The sequence below is a fragment of the Neopsephotus bourkii genome, unplaced genomic scaffold (genome assembly GCF_033783945.1).
Source record: "Neopsephotus bourkii isolate Nb327-2 ecotype Australia unplaced genomic scaffold, CSIRO-AGI_Nbou_v1 NB_659, whole genome shotgun sequence".
Taxonomy (NCBI): Eukaryota; Metazoa; Chordata; class Aves; order Psittaciformes; family Psittacidae; genus Neopsephotus; species Neopsephotus bourkii.
In genome coordinates, this window is record NW_026901158.1 from 1375065 (window position 1) to 1399550 (window position 24486).

Genomic DNA, 24486 nt, shown 5'->3' on the forward strand with positions numbered 1-24486 from the left:
CCTGAGATGCTTCTGGAAAAGTCATGAGCTGGTCACTCAGCAGAAGTCTGTCATAAACTAGTGTCACTTCTACAACACCACCAAATTAGTTAAGCATCATCATTGTCACAGGCACCCAAAGCAGCACAGGAATGAATTGTGGCTTTCAGGGGGTTCTAGCAGCTCACTGCAGACACAGGAGCCCTGTGGCTGGAGGGAAGCCAGAGCCATGTCCTACTTACTGGGCTGTTTCACCCTGCACAAAAGCCCCTCTCAAGTGCAAGCAGAGATCCTGCTCAGGAAAAACATCACCAGTAACACCCCACTAACAGACCACAGAAGCCTCTTTCCCAAGAGCTAAGTGATTGAGCATTTCAATTCAAAACTAACACCCATAAACAAACCTGTATTTGTGTCTTGGCTTAGGAACTATCTCAGTCCTGTAGATAAACCACAGCAGAGAAAGTTGAAATCATCCTGCCAAGAGCCGCCTCCTTGTCCAGGGAGGTGCCATGGTGTCCAGGGTATGTGCTGTACCACCCCACAAGGAACCCCTCTCCACCCCCAAGCAACCAGCTGGAGAAGCCCCACTGGAGGGACTGGGGGGACCCTGGGGGTTAGGCCTGGCCACTGCACCTCACACCAGCCACTCTTCACTCAGGATTGTGGTTTCACTCACAGCAGCAAACGGCCTGGTACAAGCAGCTCATAACAAACCCATGGAAACAAGGAATGGTTCAGCCCTAAGAGAGCTTTACTATTTCCAGGGGGTGTTTGTCGGTGCCTCCCCCCTCCTCAGCCCCTCTTCCAGACAAGAATACCAGTGTGAAAGATGAAAACCAGCTGCTGCTGCTACAGCCCTTCCTCAACAGCAGGCAACAAAGGATGCTTCGCTGCAGCAGGCCCCAGCGCTGGGCCAGGATTTAATGGATGTGGGCAGAGAGAGTAATTGCCCTTTGGAGAAACAATGCAGGAAAGGGGAGTAAGAGAAAGGAGGGTGGAGGCCAGATTCCAGTTTGGGCTCTGGCCAGATGTATGGTGTTCCACAGAGCTCTGGGCAAACACGTCACCCACACGTTAATGACACTGGAATCAGTGGGTCGAATTCCACAGCCTGTGTTATGCAGGAGGTCACACCAAGATGAGCGGAATGGTCCCCTTTGGCCTTCAAATCCATTAATTTGCAATGGCTGATTTATCATCTGACAAACTCAGCTTCTTCTTCTTCTTGTAGAAGTGGCAAATAGGTCACAATAGATCTGAATTCACTCGAAGAAATAATTCAGTTGCTCTGCTGTGGCTTGGATCTGGTTAACCCTATGTACTCATGCCAAGAAGCTCCCTGCAAGCACTTGGGCCTAAACCGCAACTCAGACCCCTTGCTCATCTGCAATGAAACAGGCAAATTACAAGAGTACAGAGAGAAGGAAACCCCTGCACTTTAATATGCCACTAATTCATCTGGTGAGATGTGTCCGTGTTGTGTCATGTGTTGGGAAGGATGTAGAGCAGTTAGAAGGACTCCAGATGAATGTAACAAGTGTGACCCATGAAAAAGAGGTAAAAGAAATTGACTTGTTCAGTGCAGATAAGATCAAGAGGAAGTGATCTTATCTTTAATTTTTAAACACAAAAGGGCTGCTGCAAAATGTGGCAAAAAAAGGAGGGATGGATCATGGAAAAGAGGGGAGGATACAAACAGTAAATACATTCTGAGGCAATGCAGGGGGCATTTCAGTAAGTCAGATGTTACAAACCTCTGCACCTCAACAGCCTTCTGCTTCTGCCATCTTAGGGCACATCATATTGTCCCTCCTAGTTACTGAACATCTCTAAACCTGCACTTACAAACTCAGGCAGAATCACAACACCAAGCCATAGGATTGAAGGATCCTTCAAACGTTGTAAGCTGGTTTTAGTATTTCTCTTAAAAATTGATACCCAAAGCTATCACAACACAACATGAAAGAGCTCTAACTGTTGTCACATTTCCCACCACTTGGAAGAGACGCCCTTGAAAGCAGCAAGGCACAGAAAGCTGAAGAGAAGATGCCAAGACAGTGATATAGAACTGTGATACAGTCATCATGCAGTACGTGTTGCCGATCATTTAAGGACTGCCAGGACACAGGAACATTCCTGCACTGCCTCCATGTCCTCCCTGTGCACACACACCGAGGAGCCAGGCGCTCCCTCCAGAGCACAGTCTGCCTGAATCAGCAGGGAAGCTTCCCTGCAGCTCCTGCCATGGGCTGCTGGTGGCCTCTGCTGGGGCTGATGTGCAAAGGGAGCGCTGCGGCTCAGCCTCCCGCAGCTGCCGGCCCCCGGGTCTGCTCCCGCTGGCAGTGGCTGCAGTGAAACACCAGCCCCTGCACTGCCTTTCCCCAAACCGGCAGGGTCTGGAGCACTTTGCCATTGTCCAGCGGGCTGGGAAAAGGGATCTCCTATATTGCTGTCAAGGTAGCCTGCGAGGGAAAGCAGGGCATGCTGTGGACATAGAACTGAGTGGGTTTTCAGATCTGTTTCTGGTATGAAGGAAGGTACAAGTGATCCTTCTCCAGGGCAGGTGCAGCCCATTCCTGCCTCTTCCCCCCAACAGTCATTTAACTCCTAACGCTCTTTCAGCAAGTGTGGCAGAAAGACAAAGGATTTGAGGATAGAGTTTCTGTGGAATATTAGGATGAATAGACTGGTTACAGACCCAGCCAAGAGAAGGGAGCAGTGAGAACACTGATGTTGTAATGTGGCTGAAGGTGTTGATAGGCAGTAAAGCTGGATGCAGCCCCCTTCCCAGAACCTGGGCAGTAACACCCTTTGCTTCCTTTCCCCTGCCCAGGGCAAGGCCCCCATGCTCACCCTTCTCTTCTCCTTGTACAGCATGAAAACACACTTGAAGACCTCAGCAGCTTTCACAGGTACATTCCTTTATGTGTGGGTGCACACAGCAGTTGAGGATTTGGCCTTTCCAGCTTTGTGCTTATTTATACATCCTGTGTCTCTGATGTCCTGAATTTCCTTTTCATCAATGCTCCTCTCAGCCTCGGAAGAGGCAAACAAAGAGGCAGAACTCATCCGCTTCCTTTAGATTTCAAGCTTGACAGAAAACACTTCATTAAATAAATAATAAGGGACTTCAAATTCCCTTGTTCTCCACCTCATAGTTTGTTTGATGAGATGACACCCTAGGGCCTGGCATTGGCCTGCTTGGTGGACAGGGATTTTTTAAGGCAAGGCCAGAGGGGACTGTCCTGACTTCATGTTGATGTCACCTATGCTTTGCATCCGAACAGCCAGCACCTCCTCTTCAGCAAAATCTCACTCTTCACCTCCGAGCACAATGACTGCTTGCACAGTGCCCGAGAAGCCTTTGAACTCAGCACGTTTCAAGCACAGCCGCTGGTGCATGTTGTAACAGCATCCTCCCTCATGCCAACCTCTTCCTCTGCCCTGGCATTGCTCTCTGAATGCTGCCTGCTAAGGGGAGCCTGGCCCAGCTTGCCCTGGCACTGGCCCCAGTGTGGGAGCTCAGAGGCTCAGCAGACACCTTCATCTTCCTCCTGGACTCAGAGCTGGTTGCTCTGTGTCTCAGTTTGGCTTTTCCGTAGCCATGAATTCCTTGAGACCCCAATGGGCCTAAAGGGAGAACAGGAGCTGGCTGCACTCTCCAGGATGGTTGATGTCTGATAACCAGCCAGGGGGACAAGAACAGCCTTGCTGTTATTAATTGCCTCTCACATGTGCCCCAGGCACCTCAGTGATGTCTGCAGCAAGCTGGACATGCTCAAGCAACGCATGGAATTCTGCTTCCTTGTGAGCTCTTGGTAAACTCCCATCCCTTCTCATTGCTTGGGGGCATATGCTCCCACTGTTCCTGCAGCAGAATGAAGCCTGCACAGTGCCTGCTTCAGGAGATCCCTTAAGACTTCAACCAAAGCCCTGTGAGGGTGAAGGGACCCAGAAATATGCTGGCTTTTTATGGGTTTGGAAGACTTGCATAGCAGTAACAGAGAGCTTTTCTTGGAGGCACTTTGCCAAAGCTTTACTGCTCAGGCAAATACTCCAGAGCTCCCGGTCAGGATCAGCTCCTATTTACAATGGGGGCAGTGGGTTTGTTTAACAGCTTCAATTTCCAACAGTCAACAGACAAAACCCCAATTTCTCCTGCTGGAAGTGTGAGAAAACCTCCTGTTAGCATTAACTGGAATAAGAAGCAATCTTTTGTTATACTTGAAAGCCCGGGGGAAAAACACACATTTTCCCCTTTGAAGGGGGCGTTATTTCCTTTTAAGTCACAACTGTTGGCGATGCCATTAATGCCAAGCCAACGTGTTTGGGTTTGTTTTGAAACAGTTTGCCAATATTGACACTGCAATTGCGTTGTTTAGTCAGGCTTCTGTGAGTGTTTTCAAACACCCATAACTGACAGGGTTGATTTCTGTTTAACTCAGAGCAGGAGGAGCTGGAGAAGTGACTGTCCCCAGCCCCACCGCAGGGTGCCAGCGGGTGCTGAGCCTCTCACGGTCCCCACGCATCTCCCTGTGACAGGAAGCACGTTCTGGTTAGAACCGAAGCTGTGCTCTAACCACAGAAGCCCAGGGCTCAACCCATTGATTCCTTCATCAGCAATGAAAGCACATCACCGTCCACAGCTCTGCTCAGTGCCTATGGTAGATACACATTTTGTTTCCTACATTTCTTCCACTTGAAGATCAGACTGTTCTTGTTATTCTAATGAGCACAATATTATAGCAACTTTAAGCAGCATTTTCTAAAAGTAAGTAATTCTCTTTTTAGGACTGATAACAGGCACACAGCACACTCTCTGCACTATTAATGCTGGCTTTTGAGCAAGTAACAGAACACAAGGAAAGTTTCAAAGGCCCAGAAAGAGACTAATAGTGAAATGAAACAGCTTAGAAAAGTAACTGGGACGAGCCAAGTAACTTTAGCCTCTTTGTCCGGTACTGATGCCATGCTAATATGGAACACAGCCAAATGGGCCATGGAATGTCAATCCATTGCTCCAGAAAATTGCTCATCAAACAAGCAATCTTGCTTTTGAGGAGATTATGAATTCAGTTAGTAAAGGTAATTCTGCTGACATAATAGATTCAGACTCCTGCAAAGCAGTTGACTTAATCCTGCATGACACCGTGTTAAAAACAGCACTCAACAAAATCAATGTAGCCTATGTTAAATGGATGGAAAATTTGGTAACATCATCTAAAAGTAATTATCTGATGGAGGAATTCCTAGTGTGTCCAAAAGGATTTACTCTTGCTGCATATTATCCAATGATTTTATCAATGATCTAGAGGGTAAGTATGAGGACATTACTTGTGAAGTTTGTGTTATGAAATCTAGAAGATGGTAATCTGTAAAACCACTCTTCTTGTTTTACTATTGATCACATTTATCTACTGATACTTGATATTTTTCCTGGCTTGGCAAGCCCCAGCATCAGGCTGGACGTGGCAGCAGTGTTTCTAGTGCAGCACGTACTAGTATTGATCAGGCTGTGATTAACAACCTGCACTGCCTGGGGACAAAATGAATATTCACATTTGTTCAGTTGTCTATTGGGATCAGATATTTGTGTCCTTGGCTGATGCAGCCTGGAGGCTGCCCTGGCTTCTTGGAAAAGAGCAGAGTCCTGATTCTGAGCGAGGGTTGTGAGAGGCAAAGCAGAGCATTAGCGTACAATGCCATCCCCTCACTTTTCCTTGGGAAAGCAGAGGGAGTGAAGGTGGTGGTGCTCCTCCTCTGAGCAGTGTCTACCTCCCTGCTGCTGCTTTTGGCTTTCACTCGAGAGCTGCTGGATGGTGTTGTCATAGAAACAAAAAAGGGGGATCTGGGAACCCTCCAGTTGGGGCTATGCACAAGAGAGCACATTCCACCCCTGTGTATCTCAGTCTCTACAAACTCAATGCTTTTCTACCAGACAGCACAATTAACCAAGTCCACTGTGGTGGCCGTCCTTGCTCATAGTGGCCCAGCCCTTAAATAACCATCATTTCCAGGTGTCCAGGATCTGTTCTTTCCCTCAGGGAAGCAGCACAGCCACCAGCTTTGCTGCAAGCAAGCGGAAATCCTTAGGGGCTTCTCTACTTACATAAACTGGGATAGCTGTTTACTGGCACAGGGCTGCACCACTTCACATCTGCAAATGATTTAGCCCACAGACATATGCTGTGTTCACTCTCCACTGTGCAGCCAGTGTCAGTTTTGCTTTGCACTCAGCTCCATATAGATTCATTTCATCAGTAATAAAGCAATATCTTCTCTGGTTGACACTGGGTTTTTACATTGTTATCCACAGAGACAGGGAAAAACCAACCCAGTCAAACAGATTCCAGTCACAGTCGTAAATGATCTTGGGTTAACTGAGCGTGCCTTTGAGCATCCCAGGGGATAGCAGCAATGCAACTCTGGCAAATCTGAGGGCAACCTGACTTGACAGAGCATAACAAGGCAGGACACTGTCTGCTGTGTTAGGTTACCCTGCTGCTTCTCCCTTTTGAATTGCCTGTTAGTGGTAAACCAAATGTAATCAAGGGGAAATCAGGTGAATTTAGCAGCAGAGGGTCAATGTCCCTACGGACTGCTCTTAGGCAGTGGGATATATAAAGCTTTTCTGCTCTCATAACCTCTTACAATTGCCTGTACTGGTGTAGATCAGCTCTACTACAAGACAGATATGCATCTAGATGAGTTGTGTGGCACATCTGCACACCCATCCTTGCACTGGCCTGCCCAAGAACTTCCACCCAGGTGATTAGATAAGCTCCTCATGATGCCATCCCCAGGTGATGCAGGTCTGAGATTAACGAGCTGCAAATTGCTGAGTAGATAAAAAGAACTGAAAGGAGGCAGGAGGGCTTTTGAAAGCCACTGAAGGTCCAAAGGAAGCACTACAGAGAGAAAAAGAAGCAAACAAGGAGTGGAACATTGGCTGGCAGCATCTGCTGTGTGGGTAGGACTTGATGGCAAAGGAAGAAGCAGCAGCAGAGGTAGGATGGGGGACCCAGTTCCTAGATTTTGATTGACTCTTTGGGTTTTGAACATATAACTCTTTGTGAAGGAGGAGGCTGAGATCTTGCCATTCTTGAAAACTGTTTGATGCTTTGTTGAAAGGTGGAAGCTGAACAAAGTAACAGTTGAGGGAAAAGCTGCAGAGCACAGTAGAGCAAGCTTAAAGAGGGCCCAGAGCTTTGAGTCTTTGCTGCCAAGGGCTCTATTCTTCAGTTCAAAAGGTATTTTCCTTCTTATAATAAATGTCACAAGTGTAGCCAGGTGTGTACTAACCTGCGTATTTCCATCCAGTCACACTAAGCCCAGGACACAGGGTAAGTCAGGAGATTTTGAGCTTTGTTACTAGATAAGACAACAAGGTGACTTGCTTAAACTCAGGCAGTTGTGTAGGAGCTGATGACCACCCTGGCCCCATGGAGTTAATGATGAAATTATTGAAAATGGTGACTTTTTCCTCTGTTCTGGAAGAAAATGAAAATTCACTCAACAAAATGTGCATCTGGTTCAAAGCATTCTTTGGCATTAGTGTTTCTGGCAGAAAGTTGTCATTGGTCTTGCCATTGAGTGACCATTTTGCAGAGAGTTGTGTGAGAGATCAGCAGGGGGAAGAGAAAGCCTGTGAAAGCTACATGGTGTTGAGATGCTGGCCTGGCCTTCCTTAGACATTGGATAGTTCTTCCCTGTGAAGGTGCTGAGGGCCTGGCACAGGGTGCGCAGAGAAGCTGTGGCTGCCCCATCCCTGGCAGTGCTCAAGGCCAGGTTGGACACAGGGGATTGCAGCAACCTGCTCCCCATCTTTTTCGTTTCACAGCACACCATGCACAGGGAAATGTGTGGTTTACCTGTAAACCATTGATTTCAGTGGCCTCTTCCCAGCCCCGTGCTATAAATCCTCTCAGAGAGCCCGTTTACTACGGCAGGTTTCCATGGCAACCTTGCAGGCAGGGTGCAGGCAGCCTCCCTCCTTCAGATTCACCTCTTGACAGGGAAGCCCCCAGTGGGCCATGCATAGCTATTCCTATCCTGAAGCACTTTCTCCCAGTAAGTGGATGTGTTTTAGCACATCAAGAGAACACTTGCCCTTTTCCAGACTTCATTTGGCATGCAACATGACAGTCAGATGTTCTGGAGGTCTAGTTCTTTCCTGACACACATTTCTGTTGTTATTTTAGGATATCAATAGGAAAATACAAGCTTAATATTTCCTTGTGGTTCTGGGTGTAATCACTGCAAAGGAAGTGTATCTCCTACTGCAGCAAATCCCTCCCTAGGCTTGGGGCAGCCTCCCACCTGCATGTGAGCTGTTCTCTGAGCAGCCCTCAGCACAGCTCAGTGGCTGAGGGGATGACACAGAGCATGAGAGATGCATCTGCTTGTTCTAAACATGGGAAGAGCAGGAGCTGCTGGGATTAAAAATCAATACAAGAAATAAGATCAGGGGTAGCAGCAGAAACTGCAGCCAGAGTCTGACTCCTCCCTCTGCATCTCTGTTTTATGTTAATGCTCTCTTACAACATTACCCAGGGATGAAGAAATTTGTGTCTTATCTCAGGAGCTGTGGCAAGGCACAAGGGGGGGCAACACGTTTAGGTCAGTCTTATTATGCTGCTGATTTGAGAGATAAGAGCCCTTAAGAATTACTTCAATGTGTTGTGGTCAACCTGATGCTCTTCACAGGTTCAAATCAAAACCCCATTTATTAAATGTCTTTATCTTTGTCTCTTGCTCTGTCACAGATCCCAGAGGTGCAGGATTGGGCGCTGGGCTCTCTGGCTTCAGAGCAGTTCACTGTTTTTTATCAGCTGCCTCTTCCCACCATATGCTTACTACAAAATTCCTGTCACATCCTGCTTGCAGTTGAAGTCTAGATTTGTGCTTTGATTGTTTGCTAACCGAGAATTGCTGTGAGAGGGGGTTTACAATGTGAATTGCTTAGTCAGACACTGTGAAAAACCCCAACAAACAAGCACCATTTCCCTTCCTTTTAGCTGGATGAATTTCCCCAAAGCGAGGGAACTCGCAGCACCCTCACAAAGCAAAGCACCAGAGCAAACCAGCCAGAGAAAGGAAGGAGTGTGTCTGCCAGAGCTGCGAGTTATTGCCTATGAGATCCTTGGGGTACATGTGGTGGGTGGGAAAACCCAGCTGTGTCCTACACAGCTGCTTCCCAACACAGCCTGAGGAGGAATTTCTGGGTTTGGTTCATGTGCAGACGCACCCCCTGAATCCTGCTGGGCCCTGGGGGTTATTGGTTTAAATAAATAACCCCACCAGTGACAGTGCACAACAGCGGACGCTGAAGCCTCTGGGAGATGAGTCTGTCGCCTGGACAATGTCAAACCAAACTCCAAATGGCCTTGCACAGGGTTGAGTAGTCACCAAACCCACTTGCCTTTGCTTTGCCATCATGCTGGAGCTTGCTGAGTGCCACAGTGAGACAGGGCTGTGCACTTCTGCTCCCACTTCATCCTTGGGCACATAAAGACAGCAGAAATTGGTGGCTGGGAAAAAGCAGAGACTCCTATCTGGACCATATGCATCCTGTGGGACAGTCCCATTGGATCGGTTAGCAGCATTGCTCTTGGCAGATTCTTGGCTGCAAGAAATTCTGTAATATCCTTTCCAGAGAAAGGATAAAATGGGTTTGTAAAGCCCCCGCTGGGTATGCGATAGCCTGTAGTCTGGTTTGCTAAAAGGAGTAGGAGTAGTTTTGAGTACCTCTGTAGGAAAATCAGAGTGTGAGGGCTGATGCATCATAAGTGCCATATGAGTGAAAACACAGGGCTAATTCTGTCTCAGCTCCCTGTGACAGGAGCTGTGGAGTCGGCAGGCCAGAAGTGTACGTGACTGGCTCATTCTGCTCATATACATCTGAATGGATTTGCTCCTGTCTGCCTTGGCTTCACACGCTGCAGAAGTGGGATTTAGTCCAGTGATAGGTTTCTCTTCATCTCTGGGCAGATTTGTGGGCTGACACTCCAAGATGTGCAGCCTAACACGCTGGCAATCTGTCACTCTCCTGGCTCCTGTCGGCTCCAACAGCTTGCTGGGAAAACACGCTGCCAAAAGAGATGCCAGTGTGATCTGAGGGACTGGGGAAGCTCTGCCTGTCAGCACGTGCATCCCTGCTCCACTTGGCTCCTTTGTCAATCCATCCAGCCCTGGGCTTTCCTGGTGACTGTCACAGCTTCCCATCTTCCCAGATCTTCACTGGAAGTTGCCTTCCCACTGCTGAGCTCTCACATTACTGCTCTCTCCTCTCTCTAGTGGGCCAGTTCACTTGGCACTGTGGCTGCCTGTGAAGCCCGAGGCTGTATTTAGGGCTCTTATCACTTGCACACCCTGAATAGCTGTGGCTCCCCTCTTGGACAAGCTCTGCATTCCTGGCACTGAAACCTCTAATCAGGCCAAAATGATGGCTTGGAACAGCTTGAAACGGGAACTTTGTGACTCCAGTCTGGAGCTCAGGAATTCCTTGTTTGGTTGGGCTTGAAAAGCTGAACTGCTGGGGATATCTGACCTTTATTAGATTAGTCTGAGTCTGCTGCTTCGAGAGAGCTTCTCTGGAGACCACAGGGATCCATGTGCATGAGAGGATGTGGTGTCAGTGTCTTGCCTCACTAGCAGTACTTTCCAGTTATAATGAACACTTACAATCCTGACATTGCTGCTTAAAGCAAATCTGAAGGATTATAAAGCATGAACAAACGATTGAGGACATAAACCAGAAAAAAAGAGCCCAATTCAATATAAACCAAAATGCTGCTGAAACATCAGTCTCTGCTCTGCAATGCAGTGGGACCTGGAGGATACAGGGCCTCTTCTTGGGGTACTTGCTGGAGCCCAACCCACAGCAGTATGAAGAATGAGAACGAAGACGAGAGCGAATCACTGCCCTAGCAGGAGTTTTGCTGCTGCTGCCCATTCCAGGCTCGGATCAAAGTGGCAATGGCCGCTCTGGTTTGTCCCGGCAGAACCCGCTGGCCGGAGCCTCCCTGGGTTTCCTCTCCTGTCTGCGAGCTGAGCTTGCCCTCTGCTGTTTCCCGAGTGAACTGCTCCCTCTGGTGAAAAACTGGGAGCTAAGAGCAGCGAGACCTGAAGAACCGGGGGGGTTACCCCCAGCTTTCAAAGACTGAAACGTCAAAATCGTGACACTTTAAAACCTGACACCACAAAGGGGGAAAAGCCTCATCCGAGACTTCAGCGCACGCTTACTTTATGTTCTCAAGCTTTTCTCTTTCATCACAAAGCCAGGAACCCCTTTTCATTTCCCCCTAAATAAAAGCCAGTATTCAGACCTAAGCCCATGCTCTCTGGAGACCAGGCATCCAGGTGTGACTGAGTGCTGCTGAGAGCAGGACCAAAGGCAGGAGGAGCCCACACTGGGAGGTGTGAGGAGAGGTGCCTTGGGACAAGAGGTGCTCTGCAGCGAGGACTCGGGCAGGTCTGGTGTCTCTCCTGCTCTGCACCGTACCCTCTCTCCATCCCAGAACCTCAGAGCTGCTTCCACCCAGGCCCCAGGCTGGTCACGCTGCTCCTCTGCTGCCCTCTCCTCTCCTTTGCAGCCAGCCAGCCCTAACAGCAGCCATGTCCAGGATGCCAGACACCCTGGAGAGGACTCAAGGGCTTGTCAAGAGAGCTGCTGGCACCTTGCTGCATGTTTGCAAGCTGAGCTGGGTGCTCAGGCTCCTCTTGTTGCTGTTTGTTTTCTCCTCTGCTCACAACAGCCTCTCCCTGACCTGTTGTTGCTCTTGCTCTGCACAGAGGGGCTCAAACAAAGGTGTGGTGATGGTTGATGTTCTCCTGGGCTTGTGGGACTCCTCTGGACATCATCCTGCTCCTCCCAGCACTTATGGGCAGGGACTTGTCTTGTATGAACTTTTGTGTTTCCAGCTGGTACCAGGGAGCTGGTGCCTGTGGATGGTTCAGTCCAGGGAAGGAGCAGTAAATGGGATGTTCAGTGCTCAGATCTTGCTCACACCTCCCTTTGGAAGCGACTCCTGAAATTAGCCAGCATAGAAAGACTGTAGCCCTCCCACAGATCGTCTCTGAAGTGCTTCTCTATGTGACTTTGCACAGCTCTTAAGTGAAGACTTTGTTCAACGCATGGATGACACTTCAAAAGGTAAGTGTTAACCGGGCAGTAACAGGGTGACATGGGATGGAGCTGACTTTTTGACTCTCTGATCAGTCAGACATTGCCTCAAGGGAGTGCATTAGACTCCCGAGCTCCCAAGGCAGCTCCTCAAGTGCATTGACCCAGAGCAGGACATTTACCAATGGGTCAAATCCCTGTCTCTCCCCAAGCTCCATCACAAGGCTGAGAAGTAACAACAGGTCACATTCACAAACACCACAGACGTGAACGGTGAAGGGGCTTTATGGGCAGTCAGCAATGGTAGATGAGAAAAGGTATATATTTATAGGCATAAAATGCCCTCAGCTGTTCTCCAAAGGCAACAATGACCAGTCTTTTTGCATGGCTATTTCAAACATGGGTATCAAGGAAGCAGACCTCTAGCACAGCTGAAAGATGGGGCACTGGTTTGCATCTGAGGAATCAGTTCCTCCAGCTGGTACATGGGCAATGAGCTGCCATTTTCCTCTGTGTGGTCATAGCAGATTTGGGTAACTTGATTTTAAACTGAGGATTTATCACTATTGAAAGAATTTAGCACTTGGTTTAATCTGGATTTTTCAGACACAATGGAACAACTCTTTTGAAGTCTGGAGAGTGCTGGATGGTTTTGTAACAGTGTTTGTGGCTCTTACAGCAACACCAAAACTCCCCATTTCACACTGCTTTCTACAGAAACTTGCTCTGTGAATCTTCCCCAGCCTGAAGTTATCAAGATTCAGTTACTACTCATTGTATGTAATAAGTTCCCATCAAGACCTTCTCTGTATCTGATGTGTTCCTTTGGTTTTTCTGTAAGAGACACAAAGATTTTTACTCTCAGACATTATCCTGTGTGGGTGGTTTTAAGGTAACTACTACCAAATAGGACTAGCCAGCTAATAGCAGTGAGGAGTTTGCTGAATAAGCACTAACATAGCTCCAAGAGCATCAGCTCTGCCAGAACCAAGCACACATTGGAAACAAGCTGTATATAAAAGCAGTGCAGAGAGTTTTCAGGAGCAGTTCTGCATTTCAGCCACCAGCTCTATAATCAGTTCTGGCTTGGGCATGAGGGGAAATTGCCTATAGCAAAGATATGTGAGAACTGATGCTAAAACATGTCTTTGGTCTCTTGCTTCTGCAGATGTGGCCTTGGCTTGGAAGAGTCTCCAGGAAGCCAAAGCAGTGGTATGTGTGTTTTGAGGAACACTTGCTGTCACCTTTATCACTCTCTGTTACCTGCCTGTGCATCATCTCCACAGAGTTTTCTTTCATGGATGTAAACTTGCCATTCAGTTTGTTCTTTTGCAAGGAACATACAACCTCTTTACTCATATACTAAGTGACAGAAAAAGGGTAAGGGGAAGAGCAAAAAGTCTTACCCAATTTCATAACACTCTTCCATGTTATTGACAAAGACAGGTCGAGGTTTGCCTTGCTTGTGGTTGAAGCCCTGAGCAGAGCAATAGCTGACACTCACTGAGCTGAGACATCCTCTGAACTCTCCTGTCCTACTGGCCTCTTAGTAGGAAACATAATAATGTTTCTGTCAGCCCCAGCAGCTGCAGTCCTGACAGAGGACTTGCTTGGATGAATGCACAATGGTACCCAGCTGCATGACACTGGTATCGTGCTGCTGGAGTTGCTGTCGGCTGGGGTTACTTCCAGTTTAATGCTGGGTTTAACATCAGAGCAGTTCTGGTACAAATCTGAGGCACACATACCTGCAGAGTGTACATAATGGAGAGAGATTATTTCACCTCTCACCTTCGCAGTGAATTGCGCTCTTTCCAACGGTAGGAAATCCCACATGGAACATGCTCAGACATGCCAGTATTTACAGAGTCACTAGGAGCTGCAAAATTAATCAGAGCAGTAGCGTGTGCCAGCAAAGGGACCACAGAAATAAAACATATGTCTCCCTTCAAAAGAAAAATCTGTCTTTTCACAGCTACAAAAGATTGAAAACAAATTCTATCATCAGACATGGAGATGTGCCAAATCCCAGGCAGCCAGGAGAAAGCTTTGGCATGGAGAAAGCTTTGGTGAGTCCTGAGTTACTGGAAAACTGCTGGGACAGGGGGACTGCTTTGGTGCCAGAGGGAAGGGAAGGTGACAAGAGATAGTGAAAGCCCCTCTTTACTGAGGGAAGAGCATATTTTCATCAGCTTCCTAATATTCCCAGAGGAAGATCACAGTGCATGAGGGGTCCCTTGCTGGAAAGAGCTCAAGCAAAGATGCAGCATTATTACCCACCAGCTACAGCAGAGCAAAAGCTACTTATGCTTGTCCTTAGGGTTTTTTTCTTAGAGTTAACTGAAGTGATGTAAATACAGCAGGCTTAGTTCACTGTCACAGGAAATACAAAATGTGTTTAAATTCATCTCTAAGAGACAAAGTGGGATAAGAAAAAAGCAGGAAATTTAACCAGATTCCAGAAGACTCTTTAATGACAAGAATAGGTTTCACTTGTTATTTTTGCATGTGTTGGGTATTTATTTGTGAGCTGGTTATTGAGTGGGAACAGTTTAAACTGCCAGGCTTTGATATGTATGGATGCTCTTCCCTCCAGAGCAACAGAGCTTTGTACCATGCTCCTGGTACACTCACATGGCTCACTGCCTGGGCCCTGCTCTGGGTAACAAGGAGAGCAAGAGAAGTGTGTCGAGTACATCTGCCAGAAGCTTTGCTGGAGCCTGTGGTTTCACATGGGAATCTCTTTTCTTGCTCCCAAGCCATTTGAATCAGGAAAGGAAAGAGGAGTTGGATGCTTGCCACTGGGTTTAAGTGACAAGGGCACAATGTGACCTGGTGGGACACACTTTAACACCCAGGGTACCCAAACAGCTGGGACACAGGATGCTAAAGGTAGCATGGGTTTCTGTGCAAGGTACTAACCAATAGCTCCGTGCTAGTAATCAAACACTGGGTCTGACCTGCAGGACTGGGTGACATAGAGGCAGTGTGCACAGGGATTTCTACACCAGAGACTGAACTCTCACTCTTCTCTCCCAGAACTGCAGTGCTGGCAGGCTCTTTACCAAGTAGGAATGAAATCGTACCCAAGTTTCCAAAGGGCCATTTGGTTGGGGATAGTCCCCAGTGGAAACAACCATTTTAATTTAATGGTTAAGGAATATTTTGGACATTTACATAATTTTGCTATGCTGCAGATGGCGAGAGGAACAAAGATGAAACAGCTTTGAATGAGAAAAGCAATGAGATTCCTCCAGCCTACAGGTAAATAATCACCTCAGTGTTCAGCACTTAGGGGATGAAGAGGTGAAGGCACCTAAAGGGATTTCCTGAAGTCCTGCATCCCAGAATTTCAAAAGTTTAGCACCTTCCTATTTATTAGAAGAAAGGAAAAGTCTCCAGTGTCCCCTTGGCAATGCTGGCCAACGAGCCAGAGGATCAAGCCCATTGACACCAATCCTCTGGGTTAATCTATCTGCCAGTGCCTGCAATAACTTATCAAACCACGGTTTGCTTTGTGCTTTCCCAGTGTTAGCTGTTTGCCAAACTGCTGGCAACTGCTGAAGTGCTGATCCCGTGAAGACACTGAGATCACCATCACAATATGCTGTAGAAGCTCAGCTGCCATTCATATCAGCAGCATATTGATCAATTTAATAATACACCCTACCTATTCAGTCTTGGTTTTCTCTTTTCTTAAGAAAGGGAAGCTGTGTTGCTCTCTGCCCTGCTCGGTCACAGATCTGTTTCCTTGAGAGCCCTTCTGTGAGCTCTGGCCCATCCAGAATGACCCCCAGGGAGGACTCAAGCTCAGCACCTTGCAGCTCTGCTGGGGAGGATATGGATGCTGAAGGCACAGCTGGGACATGGTCTTCTGCAAAGAGCTTGTTCAGACCAAGAAGGGACCATTTCAGGGAGCAGACAGATTCAGGAGGTCACACAGTACAAAAGAAAACATCTCCCTGCTCTCTGTGTCACCCACCTCAGTGCCCTGCAAGGAGCAGTCCATGCTCAGCTGTCCAGTGTGGCAGCAGGAACAATGTCCTGCTTCCTGCATGCCACCTTCCATCAGGCAGCAAGCCCAGTGCTGAGAAGCCAGAAAACTTGTGGAAAAAATCACCCCAGAACAAGTTAGAGCAACTCAAGAAGAGGATCCAGGAGCAGAAGCAAAAGCAGGAAGCAGCATTGCAGGAGAAGTGCCTGGTTTCTGCCTATGCTGAAGAGCCACTGCGAAAAAGAGGCCTGAAGAGAAAGGTGTGCCAAGTGATGTCTGCTCCTCCTGCTCCAGCTCACAGAGGTCAGTAGCAGTGTGGCACCTATGGAGAAAGGCTGAAGCTGTGTATTACCCTGTAGTGCTTTGGCACAGCTGAATAACTGACCCCACAGCTCCCACCCCACGCTTTGGTGTATGCTGGGCAGCAACATGTTCACATGATAAATTCATTTACTCTTGGCAGCCCCTGGGGGAGCTGTGAACCACTTTGCTCTATAGCTATGAACTTGATTCCTGGATGTGCTCCTCCACTGGATTTACTCCCCCGAATACACAAATGTATACATCTCTTTCCACAAAATAGGAAAAAAATTAGTTGCAAATATATATTCTATATCAAGCATGAAATACCAAAGGCAGCACAGTAGTGTGGAGAGGCATCACAGGTATTTAAAGCAGGAATTGTGTAGTTCAGAGGCATTAGAGTGGATTTAACAGTTCATTCAGTGGAAATTGTGTGGCTCTGAAAACAAATATTATTAGACTTCCTCATCCTGCTTTGCTGCTAAGTTTGGGCCTGAGGGAGCATCCATCTACAGCTGTCACTTCAGTTTAGAGTGATTTAAGGTCTGAGATTGCTGGGAGTAACATGCAGACTCGATAGCAAGGGCTGTCCTGTCAGCAGGGGATTACTGCTGGTGTATTAGACTAGAGAGGACGAGCTGCAAAGCCGTGCATAACAAATCTTGTTGCTGTAATAGCATTAGTGTTAATTCATTGGGCATTATGATCCCTGTCACACAGCACCACCTTCCACAGGCATTTCCCTTAGATTTGCTCCAAGTTACAGTGGTGTCTGAAGGTATTTGGTGGGTCTATGGGAGTGCAGGTCTGTGCTGCCATCTCCCCCTTTCAGCTGACTCAGGCAGTGCTTTCTGTCACCAGTGTGCACTTACACACACACACCCCCAATGCCCAGCAGCCAAAGCTGCAATCCCCACTGAGCCTCTTTCCAACGTACCCTTGGGGAAGGCTGCTTTAGTCTAGGTTTAACCAGGGTCATTTTACATAACTGAGTTAGAGAAGTACCAAGAAAACAATTTCATCTGCAGAGCAAAGGCAGCACACTAACAGCTCCAGGTGCTCAGTTCAGGCACAGTTCAGTTTGTGTGACTCCACCATGAAAAGTGTGTCCCAGCTGCTTTGCCAGGTATTTCCCAGGTCTGGCCTGGGAAACCTGCTCCTGCTCTTCACACATACAGGAACTTGGTGCTATCAGATACCGGTGTTTGCACTGCTCCTGGTAGCCTAACACGTCTCAAATATCTGTTTGTCCAAGTTTTAGTGCTGTGAACTTGGGTTTGCTCTCTCCTCATCTGATGAAGAGCACAGAATACCAGGCAGGGAAGAATTTGGCATCCCTGGACAAGGGAGGCGTTATAAAAATGCTCCCCAGATCCAGGCTGGCAATGCTGCATCCTAACAGTTTGTTACCTGCACCTTGCTCTAGCATACAGGGTTTGTGTACTCTGCACAGAAGGTTAGTCTGGATCTTCAGGGAGACATGAGGAGAAGGTGTCCCACTGCACCCACATTGCCAGTTGGGTTCCATCTGCACCGTTCACTGTTGTACATGCAGACAGGGTCACAGAAGTAACCCCAGGGATGTAACCAGGCTAGTGTTTGCTTTGCCAGGACATCTGTAGCACCACAGAGTTTGGTGACCAGTGTCATTAAAGAGACTCTCACTTTTGTGTTCCAAGTGAACGAAACTGAGTTTGGTTTGGTGGTGACAGCAGTTGTGTCTGAAGTTCGATTTTAGGTGCACATTAATTCTTTCCTGTGCTTTTTCCCCCCCCTTCTGATTAAAGACCGAAGAGAGAGAAGCTCAGCACGGAGAGTTCAAACAAAAAGACAGAGGGAGCCTTCCCCTAAGTCCTCTGGACTGGAGAGAGCAGCAAAGGGTAAAGGTAAGGGGGAAAATCATGAGCAATTACATGGACTGATGCACCAAACTGCTGGAGGTCAGTGTCATTTGGGCACCCACCTGCCAAAATCTTTAGCTGGGTGTTAAACCAAACCCTAGGATCCACGGTCAAGGACCAGAGCCAAGTTATACCAAACATGTAACAAAGAAAACCACTGAAGCTTATGGTGGTTCTTTCCTGTGAGGGTGGTGAGGCCCTGGCACAGGTTGACCAGAGAAGCTGTGACTGCCCCATCAATATTCAGTTCTGTGTTCCCCAATGAATTAAGAGTGCCCTCAAAATGCAGGGATTTCCTGGCCTGCAAAATAAGGATTAAATCAAAGTAGTCAGATTAATTATTCACAGCCTTACTGCAAAGTCAACAGCAGGAAGCAGTGGTCCCAGTCCCACGTTCTCAGGTTTCTTTGACCAGTATGCTAACTGTACGTTTGAATTACTGGAGTGATTTACCCATTAAATGCTATTACTTTACACAGGAAATGGTTGTGTTCAAACTTTGTGGGGAATCGGGCAAGTAGTGGAAGTGCTATGGGTGCTGCTCCCTCAAAGCTGCTGTGTTTTACACCAGCCAAGGTACCAGCTATGTAACCTGTGTGAACCAGAAAGAAAAAACCCCATGCAGTTGAAATTATGAACACAGTGGCACCATGTGCTCAACTACCTAAAGATGATTTAAAATGCATGAAATATGTAATAATTTCCTCTCCCTTCTCTTTTTTTTTTTTTTTTTTGTTTTAATGGATTGTTTGAAAAATGGCTCCATCTTCCTCTGAGAGAGGGTCATAATAAGAGCATGGCACATGAAGCATTCATCATTGTAACTGCCAGTGTCATGGTGTCTTTATTGGCTATTAGTTTATGTCAGTGCAAGAGCCAAGGCAGGGCTAGAGGAGATGAATGAGGGGCAGGGGTCAGAGCCAGAGCACTCAGGAATTTGATGAATTAGAAATTTGCTGCAGTTAACAAAAAATTAAGTCACAACAGCTATAAAATATTCATCTGTTCATAGGTAGAAATCCCCCCAGAGGAATATTAAAATCAAAAGATGCTCTTCTAGCGACTGTTTGCATCAGAAATGCAGCTGCTCTTGAACTTTAGCAAAGGAGTTTCTGTAGTTAATAAACACTGTGTAGATAAAAAAGATTTAATTGGAATCAGACAACATGGGGAAGTGAAGATTGTGAGATCTGCATTCAGGGAAGCTCAGACAGCATGCAAAATAAGCACTTCCTGCATCTTTCATACAGCTAAACTAGAAACCAAAGTAATAGAGCAAGGTGTTCACTGAAGACACTGATGGGTCTCAGCCTTCCTCAGCCCATCAGATTCTGGCAATTCCATCCATAGTTCCTGCTGTCAGACACAGATCTAGTGTATAAGTCCTCTGAAGGGTTCCAGAGTAAATCCACATGATCATAGGGAGTGACCTCAGGTGCACAGAGTGAAGCTCTTCCTTGTCTTAAAACCTTCATTCCCCTTGTGATACAACCTAAACTGCACTATCAAGATGTGCTCAGAGCATCTCAGATTCTGCTGCCAATCCTGCTGCTGTGAGCAGCCGTGACTCTGTCAGGGGCCATGGTCCAGATCCCAGGGCTGTTGGCTGAGATGCTGCCTTACTCCAAGCAACGGGGATCTCGAGATGATCCCACTGACCAATCAGTCTCTGAAGCTGTTCTGTGTTCAGCAGGTGATTCTTAGAGGTGCTGCACACAGCTCAGCTCATGGACAAGTTTACTGAGCAGAAGGTAGAAAAGCCTGACTTGGTGACTCAGTACCGAACCACATCTTTGAACTGAGGCCAGTATCGATTTAAGAGTAAAGTCTCTTCTGTAAAAAATAAGCTTGAATATTTTCAATGGGGAGAATTTCCATGCAAACCCCAAACAACAAGTACCTGTCTAGTGACCTACAACTGGCAAAGTGTTTGCAATAAATACATGATTATGCTAGTGCAAGTGTTGGCATGCTGCGAATGCAGTCTGAAATGCTGAAGCAAAACAGTGATAAATGTTGTCTATTATGTGACACCACCTATTAAGCAGGAAAAATTTGTTTGTGCTGCATGCTGCATCATTCATTTTCGCATTATACGTTGTCCCTCATCCTGTGTTCATTGATTCTTCCCCACTGCATCCTGCTGATTCTCACCAGTTTCAAAATGATTTAGTTTACTCCAGCAAGTTTGGAGTAATCACATATACCCAGTAAGGACCAGCAGTCTGTGGCTGCCATCAGGGAAGGATGCTCTCAGGCACCCTCAGGTTGATGTCCCTACCTCTTCTGAGTCCTGAGGTACTCCTGAGGACTGTGGGGGGTCAACGGTTTCTGAGTAAAACTTGTAACAACTGTGTGGACAGGCTACAAGTGCTAAATTGTATAATTTATAATGGTAATGGTACAGCCTTCAGAAATCACTGAACCTTCATGTGCTGCCCTCATCTGATTCATGAACCAGCTCTCTGTCAGCCGGTGAACAGATGGGAGCAGAGTAACAGCCTCCACAGCTGGAGTGCTTTAAAACCTTCTTCTTATCCAAGCATCAACTCTTTTTGTAAAACCTGCCCTGACTGAAACCTTTTAGATCTTGCAAACTCCTCATTAAAAAGACGCACTAGAGTTGCAACCTCCTTACAAAGAACACGTGAGAGTTTAACAATTAAATACAAATCCCCTGTTTCAGGTGCGAAGCTGCCTGGTGCTTCTGCCTGGAGAGAAGGTCAGAAGTTAGCTAGGAAGCTGCTTGGCCCACCCCCTACCTTTCCAAACCTGAGGAGCACAGCTGAAGAGCAGACCACAGCAACTACCCCCAGCAAGGCACCAACCAAGGATACAAAGCAAATACTCAGGAGCCTGCACTTGCAAAGCCAGTGTCACAATGAGCATAGACACACAAGGCTCCACCAGGACACTGCAAAAGGAAAGGTGGAAGCTCTGCAAAGATACCTGGGGATCCATTCTCCTTCACCTGGACTTCAGGGCACAGCTCTGTCTGCCTTCAGTGGGGAAAAGATACACTCTTCAGCAATGAAAGATGGAGCCAAGCCCAGAAGCTCAGGAAACAGCAGCAGCGGAAAAAGTGCATCTCCTCAGAGACAGAAAGGCTCAAGCAGCCCTGCACAGAAAGAGTCTAAGAAAGAAAACCTAAAACACCCCTCAAAAAGGAGGGTGAACATTAAGAAACCTCACCCCTACAGCCCTGAAATTATTCAGGAGTTTATGTATAAAAAGAAGGAAGAAAGAAAGAAAAAAAGCCTGGAAGAGAAGAAGTCCTTGGTGCAGGCCACAGAGCTGAGAAATAAGAGGTTGCAGGAAGTATACAGGAAACAGAGAGAAGCTGTAGGAAGGAAAACATGTTCTGACCAGATGCAGAAGCTCATGGGTAAAACAGCATCTGCAAAAGGGAGTCCTCAGGGTAAACGTGAAAGAGTAAGTCATCATTGGTTTTGGGAACTGAAACCCCTCACACCTCGATAAGTACAGCAGATGAAACACTTCTTGCAAGTGCTTCAAAGTATCTGTATAGTTGCATGATCCAATTATTAACTGGAACAAAAGCCAAATATTACCCTTGTATTGCACATGTGTTTGATGCTTACACTAATGGTAACTTCTGTTTCAGGAGCAAACCACTGGTGGCATTCCAGAGAGGAGTTTCATGGCCTGGGTAGATAAAACATCCTGGACTCTATTAAGTGAAGACCACACAAGCAGGTACTAGACATAAAAAGCATCTTTGAAAGCCTCTTTCTCAGCACTCTGCAGCCTTTTCACATTATTCTGTTGTAAACTATATAAAGTGATGGAGCAATGCGATACCTCACTGTAAACCAGCCTCGCTGCACCCTGGTCAGGGAGCAGCCAGGAGTGCTTTGGAGCGCAGCGGGACAGCAGTGCTCTGGCTCTGCAGGTTGAGGCAAACTTTTCAGCTTGCTTCTATGTTATTTATTTTTACATAATGATTATTCCTCGCTAGCCCGTGGCTGATTCTTCACCTCATCTGTCAGCAGTTCATGCTCCATCCTGAATCCATAATTTGGCAAAGGTATCTGTTGGCAGAGAACTCTTTCTATTGTGGAGTGCTTTATCTGAAGATACTGGTCTGGGCAGAAAGTTACTGTTACTTTGTCCTTACAGCATGGTATTTCTCCTTTTTGTTTAAACAGGAGTCAACTAAAAGCAGTTCAGTCACCTAAAACCAGAGAGGCATCAGCTTCTCCAGCAACACCAGAGTCCAAGTGCTGGTTTGTCAGTCCTCTAAAACATGAAGACTCGAGGGACTGCTCTCCCCTAGCCTCGCGCATACATCCTCTGAGCTTCTTCCTTCCTCAGGAAGATACAAAACCTTATTCCAAGAACTTGACTTCTGGTCTTTCTCCATACAGAAGTAAACAGGAACGAGTGAAAGTCATACATAGTCTGTCTAAGGAACTTTCAGAGAAGATTGAGGTGGCAACTAAGAGACTGAATGCAGTGAGCTGGACTCAAGACTCCACTGGCAAAACATTATCAGAGAAAAATCTGGACCTTTACAATGAGACTTCTGTCCCAGAACCTGACACCTTCAAGGATGAGCAAGACAGGACAATGACCATACAAATGCTTTTGGATGCCCCAGATCCTGACGCATCAGCTGTGCCATCAGGTAGGCAATTTCAAGGACTAGGCAGGATTAGCCTTGGGGGTAGCACTGGTGGAAGCAACATCCCTGGACAGCCAGATGGAAATAGCTGCTCCTTGACCTAGTGGGCTTAGATGCCCAAGTGTTCCAAAGCTACAGAGCAGTATTTAAGCCTCACTTCCCTTTGGCTATTGGAAGAGTTGTGTCCTGGCAAATCCCTGAGCAGTGGGTCCTCAGAATGAGCAGTCATGGATCCTTGAGTGCTTGCAGGCTTGTTCCCTGCTCAGCTCAGATCTAACTTACAAATAATCTGAGTACTTTCTTCTCCTCTCATTGCACCTGTGAAGCTACATCTCTGCATTTTATCTGTAGCTTTGCCACTGATTTTGGACATATCACTTCACCTTCTGGTGCTGAGGCTTTCCGGGGGGGGAGGGGGGGGTAGAGAAAGGAATTATTAACCTAACCTCGTGTACTTAGAGACCTGTGGGTGCAAAGAGCTATATGGAAGTTAAGTGCTCACACATAAGTAGGCAGAAAACAGATGCCAAAGCTGGGCCATTTCATTTCTACCAAGAGCATATTTATTAAATGTGTTCATTTGTCTTTTTAAAAGGTTTTGCTGCGAATAAGGGCCCCGAGGTGGACACAAGCCTATTGCATGGAAAGCCCATAACTGGCCCAGCCACTCCATCTCACAGATTCCTCTCTAGAAGGTAAACAAATCTGCATATATTATTCTCTAAATGCACCCCCCATGCACGTAGTTAAAATAAATGGCACCAATTCAGCACGGAGCCAGCCTCCTCTTTGCTCCGTACCTGGAGAATCGCCAAGTAGGCAGTTTTTGACACAAGATGTATTGAAAGAGGGAGCCACCTGTTTGCGGAAGGTCGATGGGAGAGGTTCACCCGGGGTTTTTGGACAGATGGATCTCCGCTACAGGGGGGGGTTGCCGCAGGGGCAGCCTCCCCGCAACGGGAGGAGGCGGGGAGCAGGGGGGCAGCGCTCCCCAACCCCTGCAGCCGAGGCTCTGCCCTCCTGGAGCGGCGGCAGCACCGATGGGGACGGGCTGGGGTCAGCGCTGCCCGCCAGGAGGAGGCAGCAGCCCTGCGCGCCCCTCCTCGCCCGCGGAGCTCCCCTAAGCCCGCGATGTCCCACCAGGTGGCACTGCCAGCAGAGTCAACGGGTTATCTTCACGAGTACCTAGTTAAACCTCCGCTGGTCTCCTCCTCGCGCGGGACTGCAGTGGTTTAATCAACCGAATACTATACATTCATTTTTAGCAATTGTTTTCACTCACTGTGCTCTGAAATGGGGTGAAGGATTCTGCTCACTCCGCCTCTACTGGTTGTGTGTATGTGGAGCAACACCTCCTCACAAACATTGTGTTTCCTTGAACAGGACACATTGTCATTGTTATGGAAAATGGGTTTTGAAGCAGGAAATTTAGAGGAAAAGGACTGTGCTAACACAGGTTGGTTTCAGCAGCCTACGTTAATGAAACGTTTAATGTAGATGGCAATGAGCAGAAATCCTTCTGGTCTTAAAGAGCAAA

The 24486-nt window shown here is 47.3% G+C and overlaps 1 protein-coding gene across 4 annotated transcripts in view; it reads left to right on the forward strand.

Moving 5' to 3' along the window:
* Nucleotides 1-11880: 11880 nt before the first annotated feature.
* The window catches only part of CCDC187 (coiled-coil domain containing 187), a 39473-nt gene continuing 26867 nt past the window's right edge, over nt 11881-24486 (forward strand). For 3 of the 4 annotated variants that reach the window (XM_061352431.1, XM_061352433.1, XM_061352434.1), the window contains exons 1-9: nt 11881-12136; nt 13275-13318; nt 14082-14175; nt 15808-16403; nt 18191-18289; nt 20991-21736; nt 21930-22021; nt 22474-22952; nt 23545-23644. In XM_061352431.1, the coding sequence (XP_061208415.1) occupies nt 15893-16403; nt 18191-18289; nt 20991-21736; nt 21930-22021; nt 22474-22952; nt 23545-23644 (2027 nt within the window). In that variant the 5' untranslated portion in view covers nt 11881-12136; nt 13275-13318; nt 14082-14175; nt 15808-15892. The remainder of the gene's footprint in view (nt 12137-13274; nt 13319-14081; nt 14176-15807; nt 16404-18190; nt 18290-20990; nt 21737-21929; nt 22022-22473; nt 22953-23544; nt 23645-24486) is intronic. The other variant, XM_061352432.1, reaches the window with a different exon arrangement.